Genomic DNA, 22,045 nt, shown 5'->3' on the forward strand with positions numbered 1-22,045 from the left:
TCAGAGCTGCTTTTAGGGTGGTCTTTCAAGGATGCCTTGTCTCACTCCAAAAAGGCACAGTCTCTGCTTTTGGGACAACTGTCCCCCCCATATTTTTCCAACCCCCTGGGGCCGGGGGTCCTCACAAATGAACCCTCCTGGTTTTGAGGCACTGCCTCCCCCTAAATGCAGTCTGTGTCACAGGAACAACTGAGTCCATGGCTACAAGAAAAAGTCCAGCCAAAAGGCCACTCCAAATCATCTCTCCCCATCCAATCATCTCCACAATCTCCGGGCCAAGTCATCTCATCTCTCATCTCCCTTCTTATTCAGCTTCGAGGAGGATTAGCATTTTTGTAAGGCCCCAGTCATGCAAGAAAGGGTTAAAAGTTTTCAGTCTCTCTGCTGTCGGTCCCGGAGCGACTCCCACGCACGCTGCCCACACGCTGCCGCTGCGGCCGGGCAGTCTCCCTCCTTCTCCTCCTGGCTGGCTGCTCTCCTGGGGGGGGGGAAGGGGGGCTGGCTGCCCGAGGGCTGACTCTCTGGGACCTTCCACCCTTCCATCCTCGAAGCCCCCCCCCGAAGCCCCCTCAAGCCCATCTCTGTCCAGGCCCCGGGCCTACCACGTGGCTGCCCCTCCCCCGCCCAGCAGCAGCGGGCCGGACGGGGGAGAGATCTGACCTCTTCGCCCGACGATGTCCAAAAGAGAAAGTGCCAGGGCAGTGCCCTGCTTTTAACCCCTGTGTATTCTCGGAGGTGTGTCCAAACCCCACTGGCTACACCAGGTGTCAGTATGAAACCCAAAACCTTCATTGGTTTGACCACAGCTTCCCAGAATTCCCACTTCTTCCTGGTCAAACCATGACAGCATTCAAATAATTATTCTTTTTCAAGCATTCAGTCTATTCTTACCATTGCAATCTGGTCTCACAAAAACTTGGCTAGAGTTTAAAAATTTAAAGGCCAGGGTTAGAAAGGAAAAGGAAAGTTGTACTCATTTTCAGCGTCTTTGCTAAGAATGCATTAATTAGATCCTACATCATGCCAGTATTACTGTTTGTTACTTAACTAAGGAAAAAAATAGTTGCTGAAGTTTAGTGTCCATACATTTACAAGTAACTACTGAATATTATCTAAGAAAAAGCCTCTCAAAACAAGGCTTTTCAGGAAGAGCTGTCTCCAAGATAACAGGAGAATGAAGCCACATTTTTCATGGACTGTTTCAGATGAAAAGGGATTTGGATTTGCTTGCATTTGCTTCTGGGGCTATTAATTATGCTACTGTTAGCTTCCTCTGTTCTATTAGAATTATCCACCAAATTATCTACCAAATTTGAAATTGTAGCTATACAGCTGCAGTTACTACAATGATGGACTCAATCACACACAGACACAAATCAAGAAGCTGAAAAGCAACTTGCACTGCAGGGATTTAGCTCTGTACTCATTAAGACTAAACACTATAAGGAGTTTATTAGCTTTTTCTGTTCAGAGGAATATGAAAAATCCAGATTTCTTGTGTGTGGAGCTCACAAAGGTCGAAAGGCACGCTTATTTCACTAGGATACAGCTTTCTTTCTATGAATTTGACTTTAGCAGGTAAGATGAAAGCAGTGAGACAGCAATGTCACATTCTGAGGTGCTATAAATAACAATCAACGCCATGCTTCAGACTGAAGAAAATTACAATAAAAAAATCTTTTTAAATCTGAAGAATCATTTGTTTTTCTTGACACAAACATCTCTTGCAACAAAATGGGATGTTATAACCTTTTAGAAACTAGATGTCACAGAAACAGTAACTCAAGGAAATAGTGTTCTATCAGCATCCTTGAAGACAGACTTTTGCAGCAGCTATACATGATAAGCATCAGAATTCAATACAAAATTTATCATGGAAAGAGACAACAAAACCAACTGACATGTTTTGCTCAAGAGCTCAAGTACAGGTTTCTCCCAACCACTGAAACGAAATTTTTATGTTCCCTTCCTCTAAGACTTTCCTGTAGAGACATCCATTGCCAAATACACACTGTGTATGTCTGTCTATTCTCTTAGTTCCCTTTGTTTCTTTCTAGAATGCTGCTAGAGTTTATTCCTGACACACTACAGCAAAATCAAAAAGCAAGTCACAATAAGCCTCACCAGTAACAACATGGATTAAAATCTGTAACAGGTAGGTGCTTATCCACTCACTTTCTCTGCATTAGGAATGCAACATTTCAGAAGGAATATTCTGACAAAGCCAGAAAACTCTGCAATGCTTAGCTAGCAAAATAGGTCAAGCACTTGAGAATAAGCTCAGCTAAAAATATCTTAGTTCACGAGACCTGACTAAAAGATGAGGCTTGCCTGAGCAAAGGTGTTTATCAATGGGGTTTGAATGTGCATTTCCCCAGCTGCAAAGCTGCATCCAGAGCAGAGAAAGCGGGGTCCTGTGGAGGGCGAGACAGGGGACATGCTGCAAATCTTGTAACTCATGATGAACAGCGATACAGTAACTCCATCATTCACCTTCAAGACTCAACTGCTTTCCAGATCAAAACAAACTGCCAAATTCCAGAGCCATTTCTGATTTGGGGAATTTTTGGAGTCTGGGGGTTTGGATGTTTGTTTGGATGGTGGGGAGGAATGTTCTGGTTTTGAACAGGACCAAGGCCTTGTGTAATTATTTTATTTGAAGATCTGCTAAAAAAATGAACAAAAACCTAACTTACACAACTTAAATAGGAACTTACCCTTTCTTGCCATTTACAAGTTATATTACATTTACGTCTCTTGGTGATAAAATTCTGTTGATCATTTCTTGCCAAGCCAAACATCCTTGGGTGCCCATTTTTATAATTAAGCTTCTAAAATTAACCTAAAAACAGCTGTGCTTTTTAATCTTTATAGTAGGCCACTGTTAATTACTTCTTGCAGCTAAAGCCCTGCTTGTATTCATACTGATAACATTATCTTAATTTGTCCTTGACTTTAAAAAGTATTACATGGTAACCAGCTCCTCCTCTCATTCCCACAGCTCTTAAAAACCAAACAAAACCAAACACTGCCCAAAAGAAGACTTTTCTTAAACACTGGCAATCCCCTGGAAACCTACTGATGATTTTTCCTGTTTGCCAAGTGGGATTCATCATGTTAAGTCCAGACACTTCACTACAAATGAGGGTTTCCTCCCCTTCCACGACAAAACAAAGCTTAACCAAAATAATTACGAGGTTTGAAAAGTGTTATTTTGTGCTTTTATATGCACATCTCGAATCTAACATTACATGTTTACTTCAAAGGAAATGTAACAGCAGTGAATGGCAGGTTAGACTTAAAAGGAGAGCAGAGAGAAGGCAACACATGAAGGTTAATAAACATGGAACCACAGCAGGTAAGAAGATGTAAAGAAAAAATGAGAACCCATGAGTAGTTATAAAAGACTGTGTTTTTCAGAAGAGTACATGGAAATCTTGCTTAGGGAAAAGTCTTCATGGTAGGAGGGATCCAGGAAACTAACACCTACTTTTCAGAAAAGGCTAGAGAAAGGACATCCAGATACAGAATTAAAATGTGTTAACAAAAAGCTTCTAGTCCTAATCTAACACATCTTCCCCACAAACTACTCCTTTTAAAAGCAGCTGTCCTAAGTCACAGTATGACTACACTTCCAAGAATACCAAAGTAGTTTCTGGTGACTGGTACCATGCCTACACTTGCAATTCCCACTTACACTGAGTGACTGAGCTGAGTAGTACCTTACTCAAGACTGGAAGAGTCAACTGTAGTTTAGAAAGGCTGAAATGTCCTCTGTTTTACTAATATTGCTTTTGTCCTGTTGGATGCACTGAAACAATAATTTTTTTTCCAAAAGCATTAACACCCGTGTTTTCTCCACGGGCTATTTTGACCAAATTTAACACATTGTTGTGGTTTAAGTACAGTAGGTGCTAGACCTTCCACAGCCAGTCACTCCCCTGGAATAACATGAGGGGAAAGAATCAAAAGCATGTGAGGAAACTCAGGGTTTGAGATAAAGAGAGTTTCAAAGCTATAGCAAAAGCTGCTAAACAGCAAAGAAAGAAAGCCATTCATCACTTCCCATAAGCAGGCAGGTGCTCAGCCATCCTCAGGGCAGCAGGGCTCCATCACATGTAATGGTGACTGGGGAAGACAAATGCCACCACTATAAACATCCTTCTTCCCCCAGCTCTATATGCACAGTACAACATCACATGACAAGGAATGTCCCTTGGGTCAGCTGGAGTCAGCTGTCCTGGCTGTGTCCCTTTTCCTACTCCCTGTGCACCCCAAGCTTACTCACTGGTGCAGCAGGGTGAAATAGAAAAGGGCTTGAAGTCATGCAAGGGCTTGAGTGCTGCTCAGCAATAACAAAGAGTGTCCCTGTGTTATCAGCACTATTCCATGTTATGTGCAAACACAAAACACAATACCATGTGGGCTACTATGAAGAAAAGAATAACAAAAAGTCTGTAAATGACACCAGCAAGAGCCCCTTGGTGATATTCAAACCATTACTGTGTACGAAAGCTGGTTTTATAGAAAACAAGTTTCCTATTTCCAGTACTGTTAAACAGCTCTTTCTTGTGAACCCAATGATTTTATTCCTACACTCTATTCTGCTTTTCCACAACTTCTGCAATATATTTCCTCATTATACATTTTCCCTACAGCCTGTGTCACCAGGAGACCTTGCTATTGAGGACTCAGCAGAGGACCAGTTGCCTGGTTTCAAACAGAAATTTGAGAAGGAGTTGACAGAGCAGCCTAACAAGTACTGTGAAGCTCTGCTAACAAATACTCCAGGTTAACTCCACTGTCCCCTCTTGATTTCACTGCCTAAATAGTTCAAACATGCTGTAGAAATGGGAAATTTTCCAACAGTGTCTAGCAAACTGTTTCAAATGGCCATATTTTCTTGAGCAAGTGGAAATAAATCAACATGTGTTGTAAGGCTGCTTTCAATCTAAAGTCTGATACATCACTTGTTATCAAGATGCAAAATACTCAAATGATTTTGGTGTTTATATTTAATCTGAAGCCCTTACTTATATAAAAATATTAAAATTGAAGTAAGAATTAATAACTTATAATAAGCAATAAAACTGAAAGTACTTACATTAAACTTAATAATGTCATATATCAAGTACCGCGGGACAACCTGTCCATTAACCTTGTCGATGATCATTTCCTTAAAAGAAAAGAGAAAGCATTGGCATTTTTTTCATAAATACAGAAGAAGAATGTTGACACATTTATATATGCATATACCTGCAAGCATGATGCAAACACCAGCCACATCTTTATTACAAAAAATTTTACAACATCTCAGGATTATAAAAATAATATTGTGGTCTTAAAAGTCTCTCATTAAGCATTCAACAAAACAAACACCAGGAGGCTGTGCTAGGGCTTCCCATTCAAATTTGCAATATTTATTCATTAGTTTCCCCACAGCTTTCAAAGTCTTGAGTGAATAATGAGTTATAGAAACCTCAGTAAGAACTGTGATCCTAAGCCAACCAAGCACTACTGGAAATCTTGCCCACAGTCAGAAGCACAACAGTGACGAAGTAAAAAACAAGCATTCACATTCATTGTCTGTGCTCAGGTTGGATCTTTTAATTTTGAAAGTGTTCTAGGCAGCACTGAGAGCTGCAATTTGCTTGAACACAGTTGCACTGTGACTAAAGAGGACGGCTCCTTCAGACACAAGTATCGCGGCCACTCTCTGCACCACATGAAGCCAGTTAACATTCAATATGTACCAGCAAATCAGACTGAAAACAGGCCAGGTGGGGAAAGAACATTATTGATCAACATCCAAACACAAGTGTGTTTCCTGAACTTAATGGTATAGGCAAAAAATACAGACTCCTTACATGGTGGTGCTACATCTGTAACTCAGGCTTCCTACGACAGGAATTAGACATAGTATATAAAATTTGATCAATCAGCAATGAAGACTGAAAATGGTAACAACCACCCACTGGAAGATGTTTTCCAGAGACAACTCTGAAATAACCACTTCTCTAAATGTAATCCATCTTCTCCCTACCTCCCTCCCCTACCTGATTCTTGGCTAATAAGTGGTATCAGCTACAGATTTTTTTTTTTTAATTAAAGTTAAAATTAAAATTCCAAATTCACGCAAACAACATAAAACAACTGAAAAACATGAAAACAGTTCACCATGACATGATGAAAGCAAAATCAGGAGTTCAAGAATTATTCCAAAAAAAGAACATTACATCAACTCTATTTTTGTTCAGTTAATGTCTTGCTATTTTTATGTCTTACAACCTTTTCTCTCAGAATCCATGGATGCTACAAAATAAACCCAAAAAAGTCTGATTGACTTATGTAAGATTAATTTTCAGTCTGTACAACAATAACAAGATTCTTGAATTATACCTAGCATCTCACAACAATTTGCTTTGAAAAAAACCAAGCAGTTCAGTTGTAAAAACATAGATTTGGTTTAAAGCAAACAAAGCTTGAAGCACTGAAAACTGAACTAGAAGACATGAACATGTTGTTCCCAAAAACCACTGTGAAATCTAAATTACTTACTTAGTATTTTGGAATTTCTTCCTCTGTGAACACAACACTGAGATGGAGACTGGGATTTCAAAGCTATGTGCAGCATCCACAGTTGTTGTGAATGATTCCCTGAGTTGACCTTACACATCATTCCACATAACTACTTTTTTAAAATTAAAAAAACATGAATCCAATGAGTGGAAACTATTCCTTTGTAATATTACAATATCTTCCCTCTAAAAATTTAGTCACAGGCACTGTCAAACAGCTTGTGCAAAAAAGGTCTGCATGGAAGTGATGTAACAAAATGCCATTGTGCTAGTGTCCAGTATTTAGGCAGGGCACTGGTGAGCTCTCAAAGGAACAGCAGACACAATGCTGCAATGCCTTCTTTGACAATAAATGCAAGAACAGATGGGTACAACTCAAGAGACAGAAGGCATGATATGCAAACTTGGAAGAAGGTGTAAAGATATCATGCAAGGGGGAAAAAACCCCAGGATAAAAAACCCCACCTGAAATTCCTGATAGTAATCAGGTGAAACAAATAAAGTAACGGTGAAACAAAAGAATGACGTTGTTTTTCATTAACTCTCAGCTGAACTGGCAGGTGAAACAACTTTTTTGGAACACATTTAATTGAGCACATACTTAGGGTTTAAGGCCTCACTTTCTCCGTATGCATATTCAGAACCTCAGCTTTGATGCAAAGCTAGCATTTGTATGCAAAACCCTGAAAACATTTCAATGCCTGATATTACAAGATTTTATGCCTAATTTTAAAAATACGAATCTCTGCATATTCAGTCTAAGAAGGATTAAAAAATACAACAAAGAGGACCAAGAACTGTTTTTAAACATCCTTTGAAGTGTTTATTTTTAACTTTTTCTCTACTTCAGACATGTATACATTTTTATTCTATTACTGATCAAACAAGCCTTTTTCCTCATCTCCTCCCTTCTTTTATTCTTTCCCTGCCTCCTGTTCTCTTTGACACCCAGCTACCAGAGCAAAAAACAATAGCACAATATGCCTTAGAAGATGAGATGACAAATTCCTGCACTGCTCATCTCCATCATGACAACAATATTGCCTGCTCCATTAGTTACGCCAATACAACTGTCATAAGGCAAAAGCTGCAAAGTGAGCATGGGAATGGTTCCGATTAGAAATGCTCTAACACATCATTATTTTACAATCTGATTTCAGAATCTTCCCTGAAATTATCAGAATTGAAAAAACACACCAGGGAATAGACCCCAGAGACAACTTCAGAGAAGATGGGAAAATGTAGTATTTGTGAAATGACCACAATTAAACTCACTCATTCTGACCTGAGTAATAACCTGGTACTATAAGACTATATTTAAGCCAATTTTTAGATAACTAAAAACTTAAACCCAAACCCTCTCACATGACATGCTAATATAACATAACATTATCCCTAAGGCACACCTGCATCCATACAGCTCCTTCTACAGACTCCATGCAGATTTACAGCCAGTTTTGTGCATTTCAAAGCTACCTCTGCTATTACCACTTGTCCATTAGCTGCTGGTTAAGGTATCCACTTAACCCATGGGCCTGAAGAACAAGGACTGGTGCTCAATTAATGCAACATAATCTGGCAACACTGTGCTGGTGCCATTCTCCTCAATCCTGTGGTGTTGCAAAGCACAGTTGTACAGTATATTGGACCTGAAACAGTGCTAAGAGCTTTTTGCAGGACAAGTACCAGAAGAACAATGCTGGAGTGAGAGCTCATGGGATTTTTTTTCCCTGAATCACATCTCTAGAGTAACATAGACTTAAAATAATCCAAAATTCAATCAAAAAGCAAAGGATCCAATTTTACCAGCCACTTGCAGAATGTATTTTTTTGTTGACATAGAGTATGGAATCAGATCTAATAATATATCTGTTTTCCCTTTTTCTCCCGAGCCTTTTCTTAATCCTTTATCCATTTACCTTTAACACAATTCTAGTCACTGCTGAATTTCACGAATGAAAACAGTTTTTGTTTCTTGCCTTTTTTCTTAAGTCTATTTTGCATAAATCTATTTTGCGCCAGCTTTCACAAACTCAAAAATATTTAAGTTCTGCAATTTCTGAGACAGCTTACAAATAGATAAGGTGTCTCCTGACATAAAAACATAAATGCATCTTTATGTCACTCTCCATTTATGGAGTTCCTGGCCCTCTTAAGTCTTGAAGTGTAAACAGAATTTTATATAAAAATTAAAGTTTTTAAAATTGTATTAAAACTGTAAAAGTTACTTCAAGCCTAAGGATGACTCTGCATTTTCTACTCAACTGTTCCAAAGCTAAGCAGAATGCCAAGAAAGCTCCTGAAAATAGCTATTTAGCTTTTTTGCATGACAGCCGAAACATTTGAACAAAACTCTGTGCATTCCCTCAGATAGCACTATGGATGCAAAACACTTGGCTTCTAAAGGAATAAGTCATACTAGTCACCTGTAGGTGAAATTTAAATTAGCTTTAATGAGCTTTGCAGAAAACTTTCTTCCATGACTGAACAATTGCAACTGAAAAGCTGGAGATGAGCACAGAGTGGGGCAGATCTGTCATCACCCAAGAAGTCACTGATCACATAAGAACTGTTTGCAAGTAATTTCAGCCCAAAATGAACCACAAATGCATCTGAAATTCTCAAAGACAACCACATGAAAGGCTTACACCAGAGGCCTTAAAGCAAGTTAAAAGATCCCTGAATGCATGGAAATTGCCTTTATGAAAGTTTCATGTATACTGTCATTTTAAATAATGTTAGGGAGATATTAACCTTTTGTATTCTTAAAACCAGTAGCATTTTGCTACATGGCACTGATATTTCTGTTTTCTGTTTCCCTTTTTCTCATATTTTTAAGAATATTCTAAAGCAAAACCAATTGGACCACCTTAATCTATACTTTCATTCCCTGAAAGAGAGAAAGCTACTTCAAGGACAGGAAGTATAAACTACTTGAGCCTGTAATTAAAGAATTCTTTTCAACAGCCCTTCAAGCACTAATTAGCAAAACATGTTAAGAGAAAAAGCCAACTTCTTCCCATGGATTTAAAAAATAAAATAAAATCAATCATGCATATATCTAGAATAAAGGATCATTCATGGAAATTTTCATTTGGCATCAACATTAGACAAATATTCAATTACAAAGCTAAGTTCTTCTGATGCTTCAAATAATAGGCAAGTCTTATCCTCAAACCTGTTAAAGGAATTTCAGTTGAAAAAGAAAAAATTCCAGCAGCATCTTTTTATTTAACTGACCATACCGAAACAAATTTAGAAATTTGTACTATGAAAAGTATTTATCCATTGAAAGGCTTTAGTTCTATCTCAGGGCACTTCATTCAATCAGTACTTGTTCATTTCATGTCACTTTGCTTTTCACTTTATTAAAAAATAATGTAGGAGGAAGAAAAAAAACACACTAAAGATTGATTTTATTCCAATAAAGTGAAACACCAAAATGCACTATTAACAGTCAAACTTTTAGAGCACCACAAATTAAGCAAAGTTATAGTTCATGTCCTGGGTACCTGAGAGAACTTCAATCATTCTTAAGAGACTTAAACTATAAACCTGGGGAACACAACACACCAGATCAGAGACCCTCTTCCATGCCCCACAGCTACATTATGCACTTATCTCAATATCCCTGTGTTCCACCATATACATATCAGCCACCTTCACTCAAACATCTGTTTGAAATAAAGGGAATAATTCAATAAACAAATGAAAGAGCAGCCATTTCCCTCAAGAACACCTAGGACTGTACCATATGGACACTAGCAAGCCATTACTTTCTCAAGAGCCTTAGAAGTAGCAGGGGGAAAAACCAGCAATACCAGGCTTTTTATCTCAAAAGCATGGAACCTAATGTATGCCATCAAGAATAATATGTATATCATTCAGAAGCTGCCTGGCTGAAGAGGCTCCTTCCAGACACGACAGCTTGTGCAACCACTTCTGAGCTGACAGCATGGCATTTCTTGCATTATGCTCTCAATTTTTCAATGAAGCAGAGGTGGTGGAAAAGATTCCATTATCTGCTTCTCTGTCCCTGAGACAGCACATCGTTCCTTGCAGTAATTATCCTCGCAGACTCAATTTACACACGCTTCACATGTAAATGTGTGCTCAGTAAGACACATCATTCACAGAAGTGACATTTCAAGTAGAATACTGACAACAAGAGCCTGAGAAAGGAAGGAAAGTTAATAAAGACAATATGGCTGAAAAGTGCAATAGGCTTCAGAGGATCAATATGGAAGCTATCTCAGGTACAAAAATACTTCATCAAGCAGGAGTTACAGCAATGGAGAGTCTCCAATACTACTGAAACTGCATAAAAGGAAACTGCATTGATCTATTAGTGTAAGAGCTAGTGAAATTCTCTCGGTTATGTGAAATGGGACAATCAAGAAATAAATAATTTCTTCTTGTGGCTACAGTTGTGAAAAGTTTGCCACCAGCCCAGCCTTCAAATACACAAATCTATATGTTTTACAGCTTGGTCTACAAGTGGCTCAAAAAGTTCATTAGCAAGTTTACACAATTTAAATTAGCATAGCAACTTAGAAATGTTTTAGCCTTAAACAAATACAACTAAGCCATTTCTAAATCATTCAAAAATTCAGATCAGCTGAAAATAAAGGTGACAGAAACAGAGACATCAATTCACAAAAGTGCATCAAAACATCATGAAAATTTTATCAAATTTTAGAAGTATTTCCATAAGCTGTGTAAAATTGACCATGTTTACTATTTCAAAATATAAAGCTGTAGGAAGAGATAAGTTCTGCAATAATTTTTTAGATTTTTCTTCAAGGCTTTTCTCATATTCAGAGAATGTCATCTCAATACCCTGATTTATTTCAAAGACAAACAGCTCCCCCCAGAGCAGTCATCAGTCCTATTCCGAAGGTAAGTAATTTCTTACAAAATGCAACTCCCACATTCAGCCAGTGACCGAACTTATATTCCTCCTGAAATCCTATGATTCACCAATCCAGGCCTAAAAACTTGGCCCTGTCTATAAACAAAAGCAAACATCACTGAAATAGTTACAGTAATTATACAGTATGCTCCTTACCCCATCTAGAAGAGTGTTTGTTAGATGTGAGCGAAGATCTTTACGAAACGGGAACTCCAGGTTGGATACATGAAAAATGGAGTTGTCTCTATCGATCATATAAACTTCATTCTTGCCATCAATCAGCATCATATACCTGCAAAGGCAGTGTTAAGATATTATAATTATAGGTAAATCCTCAAAATCTCTATTATTTTGTTTTATATTAAGTGTTAAAAAAAGTAATCATGACAGATATTATTTTAAAAAATATTTTCAAAGCATTTTTTTACATTTGAAAGTTTAAACCTGTAAACTAACCAAAGGGATATCTCAGACCATATGATGCTGTTCTCAGCAGCAATAAAAAATGGGAGAAGGAGGAGGAAAGATGGGACATTTGGATTTATGGTGTTTTTCTTCCCAAGTCACTGTTGTGCACCATGAAGCCCACCTTTCCTGGAAATGGCTAAATATATGCCTGCCAATGGGAACTAGTACAATTCCTTATTTTTCCTTATATTTATCTCAACCCCTAATCTTTCTCACTTCCACCCTTCTGATTCTCTCCCCTATCCTGCTACAGGATGTGTGAGCTTAGTTGCTACAGGACTTAAACCAGGCCACACCTTAGACCTTCCTTTCACAAGGACAAACACTGCAGAATTGGGCTGCAATTCTTCAACTGAGTCCATGTAACAGGCCTCTTAAAGCCCACAGAGAATTTTCATGGGCATTCTGTATGGAAACAAAGTTTTTGTTAAGCATACCTCTCTGCATGCCATCTTCCTTCAAACTAGATGATCTGGGTGGTCCCTTCCAATCCAAATCATTCTATGATCCTATGATTTCTATGATTCTGTATCTTACTTCAGAGAGATGCTGAGAAGCAGCATATGCTGACTTTGAAGACAGAAAAAAAATCTCATCTCAGGACAGTGAATTACTCTCATGTAAACCCATCTGTCTGGGTCTCATAGTAATATATCTCTCTAACTTAGAATCTGAACAAGTTCTCTGCTTGAGAAAGACATTAAACTGATCCAGATATGTCTTATTTTGATTTTTTTCGAGGTTTTTTTAGCTGAATGGCTGAAAACTCCTCTACTCTCTCAATTTAATAAAGTATTGAAATAAAACTCTGAATATGGTCCAAACAACAGAATTTATCAAAATTCTAATTACTATCCAGATAAAATGGAAAAAAATTGGTCAAGGATGGACTGAAAAATAGAAGCGTTCTATGAGCAGCTAATAATTGAAAACGGGCAAGAAGCAAGAGATAAGCAAGGTTTTGGTGAAACTGAATTTATAAATTAATGAGGGATTTGAGCTGGTTGGTTGGTTGGTTGGTTGAGGTTTTTTGTTTGCTTGTTTCACTCAAAAAGCTTAAGTTCATGTGCTTAATGCCAGGTTTAAAGTTTTATCCAGATCACACTACAATCATTCATGGAGAAATCTTGTGGACTTCTGAACAGCACATTTCTGAATATTATTTCGATGTACCATGGCCATTTATACTTTAAGAAGTTAATTAAGGTATTAGGAGATAAGCACTTACACCAGAATAGAGAACACACCTCTGGGCAACACCACAAAGGCAAAGAAAGAGCGATGATTTCTCAAACACATTCACGAGAGACAGAACACAGGAACTTAACTGCCACACATTGCACTGCCCACTGTGAACACTACTTGCTATTACAGCTGTACATTTATTACTAATTACCTCTATTGTGTGAGCACCCAAAAGCTCCAATTAGTAACCAGGCCCCATTGTTTTAGATTCCGCAAGTATACAAGATGTCATGGTCATCAGATGGCTCAGTCCCAATGTAAAACCAGACAAGTGAATAAAATAATAAAGGCAGGGCAGCAATAAGAGCAATAACATAAACTGGTCATTCACCTCTGAAAACGATACATGGAAGTAGAGGATCATATTTGAGCTACAAACATCATCTCTCAAAACTGTCAGAGCAATCTCTACAAACCAAGAAATTCTGACAAACAGAGGGTCATGATGTCCATGCAGATTAATCTCACAAGCAGATAAAATATCCAGTCATAGAAATGGTAAAATCTAAAGTTTCATTAGAAGCTACTTTTCATTCACTTCTGATCCTGAGGCAAGGCCTGTTATTAATTCTAACTGGACAATATTATTAACACAATAATTCAGGAAATAGGATGAAAATTTCATTTGCAGAGTGACAGTTCTTGGCATTAGACAAACAGATCTCCAAACCACCTACCAGAGTATTAATAACTTTAATTTTTAAACTTTAAAAACCATGAACCATCAAATAAAGTTTTCTCTTCAGAAATCAATTATTTTTAGCATACTCAAATAAAAGGCAACTGTATCAAAGGCTCATTTGCCTCCTCCAATATCCTGTATCATGCAGTCCACATCAGTTGGGCCCCAAACAAGCTAAAAGAATTATTTTATTAGGCTTCCATTTTCAGTTAAGTTTGTTTTGTGGCGGTGGTAAGTTTTTGGTTTTTACTCAATTTTGAAGCTGACATGAGCTACACTGAAAATCCTAAGTTAAAAAAAGAGGTTTCTCCTTTATATGCATTTCATTAAATTTGAAAGTGCATTTCAGGAAGACGTTACTTAATGCATAAAATAAGGTAAATTACTTGGTGTCCATCAATATATGGTCACTGAGATTAAGGAACAAGAACAGAACAGCATTTCCCAATCTCCAAATCCAACACTCTACCCACTGGAACACGTGGCCTCTGCCCTCTTTTCCATATTATTATGATTCACAAAACTGGATTTGAAAATACTCCCCCAACACAGCACCTCACTACACATGGTGTAGTGCTTGCCAAAATATATTTACCACAAAATTGATTGCCTGTGTATTCACAGAAGTTTTGCTTCCGACTTCAATTTTGTGATGTGCTTTATTTATGTTTAACTTTCTCTCAGCCAAAATGACAGCAACCATCTCAGCAGTAAGCTTACATATGTTAATTCTGTGCTTTATAGGGGTTTTAAAACCTTAAGAATAATATAAAAATACAACAACGGCTTCCTCAAACATTAAGATCCTATCTTCTGAGCTTGAGTTCAACACACAAGTAATTTTCTGAGAAAAAAATCTACAAGTAGCAAATGGATTAGAAATATTGTTTCAAAGGAAGCTTAAAAATTCAGCTCCTCTAGGAGCTTTCTTAGCCCTGCAGTATTTCTTTAGACAGGCTGTATCAAAGAAGATTATTCATTTTGACACAGTGCTGCCATTGCTGCTTTTTTTTCATTTTACTTTTTAAATATGCCTGTGTCTGTATTATCACATTAAAGAATGCAAAATAGAAGAAATTCCATCATCAACTCTAAGCACGAAGTACACGGCAGCTCTCCATTCCGAAGGGAGTTCATTATACAGCCTGGAATTCAGCCTTGTGCAAGTGCTGCCCTCCCACACAAATAAGCATTACCCAAATCTGAATAGCAATTAGCATCTCTAATATGCTCACTGACGCAGAGGTAACAATGAAATCCTGCTACAGATATGATTTTCAATTCCTTAATTTCCTTTTATGATTGGCAACATTTCAAAACCACAAGCATGTCACCACTCTAGATGGATCACCTAAGATGAGGCCAAGTCACACAAGTGCTTTACATTGGACCCTGCCACTCCCTCCTGGCAAGAAAGCATCAACTTCTGGCCAGATGCATCAAACACTGAGGAAAAGGCCAAGAGAATGAAAATTAATTGCTGCCCTTTATCCACTGACAGTAGGAGATCATCTATCTGTGTCACTAAGCTGCTGCAGTTCCATGTCCTGACCTGAATCCAGACTGTGCTGGATTCAGTGTAACTTTAAATTAGAAGAGTTTGAAGCTGGCCTGTGGCACATGGAGCAAAAACCCAAAATCCCAACAAATGGAGAAGGCTCGCTTGCTTCTATGAATTGCTGCTGGCAATTGTTACTGCTTTAGAAGATGTCTCCTCTAGGATGACAAAGCCTGGATACAGGGACACTAACACAGGAACTTACAAGAAGACTTACAGTATTATTTTCAATGTGTAAACAAAAGGAAACAATGTCTTTTTAATCAGCACACTGACAGTTCCATCACAAACACCTTCTCCAAAGATACACACGTGTTGTCATTTGCATGAATACACAACACACCAGCCAGCAAGAGACACTGCTTTCTCCAAGCAGAAGCTGAAGCAGAATTACATATTCAACAGTCTAAATTCAAAATAATTTTTTAAAAAACACACACACAGACCTTTGGAAGTTAGTCTGCTCTGACTGCACCAACACTTTGTATTTCTCTCGCTTATTTCTAGATGAAAGTATGCCATCAACAGTCTCCACAGTATTTTAAACCAAAAAATCCCTTAGATTGTGACTGACAGACATTTCCAATTAACAGCCTCCAGCTCCAATATTTCTCATTCATGACCTTGCATTTTCTACTACTAAATATCCTTCCAGTTTTATTATTCTACTCCTCAGTGAATTCAGTGGCTGATCTCCCTCATTTGTTTATCAGAACATACTTGGATTGTGCTTCAAAGTACTAAATGATACAAGAAAATTAATATTCAGATCTCTACTTGTGTCTTTTTATGCATTTTCTTTCAAAACTATCCATTGCCATTTTCTTTCAATCTATTCTTTACCTATCTTAGAATTCTAGCAATCTTCTTAGCCTCATTTTCTGTAATAAAGGGCAATTTTGTCAAAGTCCAGAAGCATGAGATATACCAGCCTTTCTAGGTCAAAACCACAATTTTTCCCTTATACGAACTCCTACCAAAATGGCTGAACTCAGAGAAAATCCCATTCCTCATCTATACTGCAGACTGTGTTCCTCAGTCAAAGTAATTCTGGGTAATTCTATTAACTACTGCCCTTAGGGCAACCAAATCTGTCATTTAATAAAGAGAAAACCTGCATTTTTTATCTATTTTTACTTCTCATTTCAATAATAATTATTTAAATGTTAAGCAAAGCCTTAGCATGATTGATCCAAACTTAGCTTCTAAAATCAAGACCTTTTTTTTCCCTCAGCATTAAAATACTGTTACTAGGCTCTTGCTTAGTACATAAATGTATCTTGTATGTCTCTTACTACACTCAGTGTCACCTGTTGAAATGCTCCACCAATTCTCCACCCTAATAAGAGGGTAGAATTCAGCTTCTGGTTAACTTCCACAATTGTAAGGTGTCTCCATGGGGTGAAATGACCAACTCCCTGTGCTTCAAAACTGTCTTGGTTAAACTCTTACTATGGAGGTCAAGGCACTCAGCTTGCATTAGATGTTCAAGTGTGCTCACCATGACAACTCTGATCAGGCATCTCCAGCAGGTCAGGTACAGCAGTAACTCAGAAGTTTTCTTTAAAAATCCTGTCGGGATTTTTTTTTTAAATCTGAACTCTGTAAAAATTTTTTTATCCTTCAGTTATTTGGAAAATAAAATGTTATTCCTCATATTTTATCTTGCATCTTTCCTAAACAAAATGAATGCTTTCCTATATTTATGTTATAATCAAGAAAGTTGTCCTAGTTCATCTGCTACATCATCTAATTTCATGAGAAGTCAGAAGATTTCCAACAACCAGCTTAATGTTCTGAATAATTAGTTCAAGATACTACTGCCCTGACTCAATGCTAGTACAGAAAAAAACCCAAAACTTTCTTGTCTTATTGATCACCTCATATATCACAATGGAAGGGCTATGCTTGACTTTGATATTCATAGCATCATTTCAGGTGGAAAAGATTTTTAGGACATTTGAATCCAAATGTAAGCCTAACACTGCCAAGTCCACCACTAACCATGTCCCAAAGTGTCACATCTATATGTCTTCTAAATACCTCCAGGCATTGATGAATTGATCTTCACCAATCACCCTGCTTATTTGAGAACAAAGAATTTTATTTTCACAGGATTTGCTGAGGTGGTGTTCCAGATAACGAAGTAACCTTGTCAAGTCACCACTCTAAATTGAGACACCACACAGCTTATACAGCTTTTCAGTCTCCATAATTTTTACTATTCATCAGTCTCCTCCATAGTTACCACACTCAGCATCAAAACCTTATTCTTGCCTGCCACCACTCTCCTTTAAACTCTGAATGCAAGTTTCCCTTTTCATTTGTTTCCCTTGACAATGCAAGGTCCAGAGCAGTTATTTTGTGACTGTTATTGCCCTGAACATCATCAAAAGTGAGTGAATCTGCAGATGATATTTACTATAAAAATATTCAATATGCCCAAAACTACAGCAACAAACACTGCAAGTTTTGATATCCAAAGGGTACCACGGCCAGGAGGAGGAGAGATGTGACCACACTTCCTCACCTTACAAGGTTCTAAATTAAGTGTCAGCAGAAAAAGCTCATATAGCAGCTACTTTTTAGGGTTCAGTGAGAGCACAGAACAGCAGCTGCAGCCAAATAAGCAAACAAACAAAACAGCAAACAAATAATTAGATCAAATAACAAACAGGGCAGTGAAAAATATAGAAATAATGCTGCATGATTATACAACTTTATGGTATCCTCTCACCTGGGGAAGTTTTTTAATAAAGGAGACAACACTAAGGCAACACTAAGGATCATGGAAAAATGTATAGGAATTGTGGAAACAACTATAATTTCCCCTGATAAAGTATTGCAGTTGAGACTGAGCTCAAACTTTAGCTTTTCCTGTTTTATAAATCAAAGATAAAGATACTTTAATTAATTTAACAGATGGCAAATTCAAAACCAGTGTAAAACTACATTTTCTATCTAAAGTATTATTAGACTGTGAAACTGCTGGTAAAATGAAGAATTTAGCTAGGTTTAAAAAGCCTATCCAGTTACAGTGTTTTTCTTGTCTGTCTTCCAGGGTTTTAATTAAGTTAGAGTGCAGTGGGGGTTTTGTTTCTTTATTTTTAGAAGGATATTAAACTTTGTGGGTTAAATTTAAAGTTGTCTTGTAATCATTATTTACAAGGTAAACAACAAAAAGTAAATTAAACTACAACTACTACATATTGAGGAGCTCCTATAGTGCATTGTGACATGATTTGTCTGATGTAAAATAAAAGAATTGTTAACAAGCTAGAAAAGATATTACCCAGTAACAACCTTTATACTAACAGAATAATTTTAAATATTAGATTATCTTTGTTTCACCCAAATTTTCATGATACTAAGTGCATTTCTCAATTACTGATAGGAACACTGTTGAAAAACAACTGCATAGTATAATGTTCCGATTACTTTTGTTTTAAAGCTGCAAGATTAATGGAACAAACTATATCTCCAGCTTGACAGAACTCTTGAAGTGTTTCATATTTTTTGCTGTTGCTGTTGCTGTTATTATTATTATCTTCATTATTTATTGCAGATAGATTTTCAAGTTTGCTTGATCTTCTTTGGCTCCATACCTCTCCACAAACCTTTGTCTGAAAATATCTTGGAGGTTTAAGGCAAAATTCATGCCTGAAGCAACAGGCTAAAATATATATAGATAAGAAAGAATAACAAATTAATTTAGCATTAGATGACAAGTAGTTACATTGCTTCTTTCCCAAGCAAGTGAACCATAATGTCTCTCATGGAGGGCAGTTACAGAGCAGTCATGAAATGAGTAACACAGCTCTGAAAAAGGAGATCCCCTTAACCTGGAACTGATTTATGCCAGAGTGTGTTCTGCGTCAATTCCACCTGCATCGCTGGCACAAGCCACAGCAGGAACACAACTGCCATTTGTGTTCACAGAGCAGATCAGCTCCAAGAGAAAGGGGATGCCCTAGATATCTCTTCACAAACTGAATGTCATTCTTCCCTGACGGAACATAAGCCGTTACGCTTCATGGATGTGTCTGTAATCCCCCCTAGGAGAACCAGCAGCCACAGAATGTACTGTTCCACTAAAAGTGGTCTGGGAGAAAGGAAAATAAAGAAATAAGCCAGTAATCACTGATACTGGTTGCTTGAAAAGCAGATATACATGCAGGCACACCCTTTATCTGGATCTTATTAGAACATTTCAGGACTACAGTTGAATACTCTAAGATCAGTATTCATAGCACAAGCTACATAATAAGTTAATGCATTTTAATGCATTAACTATTTATAAATAAACAAAAGAGCTTGCTTATAAGACAATCTGTCCAAATACTCAAATAGTTACATATGAATAATCAGTTAGGTAGCATTGTTCAAAGAGCCCAGAACTGTGCCAATAAAACTTTGTGTGTCGAGAGGCTTCAGGCCTGCTTCTCCCCAGAACAGACTTCCTGTATAGTATCTCATCAGAACTGCTCCTTAAACACTCGAGGAAGGGACACAAAACCCTTCTTTCAGAGCCACAACAGGGTTGGGAGCATATGTAAATGAGAAACCACAACCTAGAGTAAGAATGCTTTCTTTGGCCATTCAAGTAAATTTAGATCCACATGAGGGATAATGGGTTCTGTCACACTTATTTATTCATTCCTCTACATTGACTCAATGACTGTAAAAAGAATAACCAGGAGATGAAGAAGCAACAAAGTGATATGGATGTGCCTTAGTAATAAATACATAAATACACCATCACCAGCCCACCCCCTCCCCCCAAAAAAAACCAAACACAAAACCAGACATTTTTTTATATCCAATTGTTCCATATATTAGTCCAACAGTTTATGACATTCTATGCTGCCTCACTTGACTTACAGTCTCCCAATCAAAAGAGATCTCTCCTGGTTCAAAATTAATAGTTAAATAAAATGAATGAGATATCTGAAAACAGCCACAAGTCCAGCTATGAAATCCTGACAGCTCCTCTTCTGCTGTCAAAGTCTGCTAGCCAAAGCCTAAACGTCCTTATTGCCTGTACAGTAGGGAAAACAGGGGAAAAGGATAATATGGCAAAAGGAGGAGATAATGAGGCCACCTTGTATTAGACCTTCCTTGCCCTGAACTAAATAGCTTTACCTAGAGACTGGGGACATGCTAAACAAACCAAAAGTGCCTTTATTCCAAACTCAATTTACGAAAGTTTTATTTTTACACTCTCAAATGAAAACTCAAGCAACCATACAATATTTATGGGTTCTCATGCTGTGGAAAAGAGTCAAGTATTAGTCTTATAATCCTAAATTTACTGGCCAATCCAACTGTACAGGACAATTATTAAGATGCAGAGTGAGCAACAACTCACAGCTCCTGAATCTCCAACTCTCTAATGACAAACACACCATTCCTGCCTCCCCACCCCATCTCCTCTTCCTCTCCTACCTAAATGTAGAAAATAAAACCATGAATTAGGCATTTGCTTTTTAGAAAATTAAGAGGAATGCTGTAGAGCGGTTAACATCTATGAATTGCTCCTTTCAGCTATCATTAGAAAGGCATTTTATACATTTTAATCCTGAACCATTTATGTGATTTTTATATACTTTTGCAGGAGCTTCTGACATTATATTATCATTACATGCTTCAAAGTTAAACTGTAGGTTACTAACTACTAGTACTGTAGTTTATAACAGCTATTTATTTAGAGCTTTTAATCTTGATTGGAAGGGAGTAAAAGCTTTACTGCAACCATTTCAATAACTTTCACAACGTTAGTTTCCAGACAAAATACATACTATCTCCACTTAGATATATTATTCCAAGTAAAGTCAGTGAAATAAATTCCACATGGATTGCAGCCCCATTCTCAACCAAAATTCTTCCATCTGCAGAGGTAGATATATAGAACTAGTTTAAAATGAGTAAGCTTGTTTTCCTCTAAAGAACTGTTAAAATAATTATGAAGAAGGATCACAAAGGACAATGGCAAGTAAACAAAAACTGCATTTTTTTCCCCCATGACCTTAAAAACTTATAAAAACACAGTGTGGTGATTGGAATACTGGACTAAGAACAGTCACTTCAATCTTTAAAGAAAGGTTTTTTAAAGTAAGATTCCAAATCTCTTCTTTAAGTGTCACCCCATTTTGATAATTTCATACAAATAATAATAGAAAAACCCTTACAACTACTTCTTTGAGCCCTTCAATGAAAATAATACAAATGACTGAAGAATGGCTGTCCTATACACACAAGTGATGTGTAATGACCAGTTGAGGTTGTGCCCATTGCTGATAGTTATATAAGCACAATTGAATCAAGCTCATTTAACCTGGAATCAAATCACTTGGGTTAAGCCCAGTTGTTCACAAAACCTGTCACTCCTATAAAAAATCCATTTGGTCCTGAAAAGTCTATTCAGCACATGCCCAATGGTGGAATATTTCCATCCTTTAAAATTTCCCACCACTGAAACATGTCACAACCACAGAGAAAGGAATACCAGATAATGGTGCAAAACTGATTGATATTTAAGTCTATTTCTTAAGATAAGTGGGGAGAGAAAGAAGGGAAAGGAAGGTGTGGTTTAAAAGCAGCCA

General features: G+C 37.4%; 1 protein-coding gene across 1 annotated transcript in view; it reads right to left on the minus strand.

Annotated features, from left to right (window-relative positions):
- Nucleotides 1-22,045, minus strand: part of RNGTT (RNA guanylyltransferase and 5'-phosphatase) — a 170,675-nt gene that overhangs the window by 118,437 nt on the left and 30,193 nt on the right. Inside the window, exons 9-10 of the mRNA XM_064707516.1 lie at nt 11,647-11,782; nt 5,105-5,176 (exon numbers count right to left, since the gene is read on the minus strand). Coding sequence (XP_064563586.1) covers nt 5,105-5,176; nt 11,647-11,782 — 208 coding nt within the window. The remainder of the gene's footprint in view (nt 1-5,104; nt 5,177-11,646; nt 11,783-22,045) is intronic.

The sequence above is a fragment of the Zonotrichia leucophrys genome, chromosome 3 (assembly GCF_028769735.1).
Source record: "Zonotrichia leucophrys gambelii isolate GWCS_2022_RI chromosome 3, RI_Zleu_2.0, whole genome shotgun sequence".
NCBI lineage: Eukaryota > Metazoa > Chordata > Aves > Passeriformes > Passerellidae > Zonotrichia > Zonotrichia leucophrys.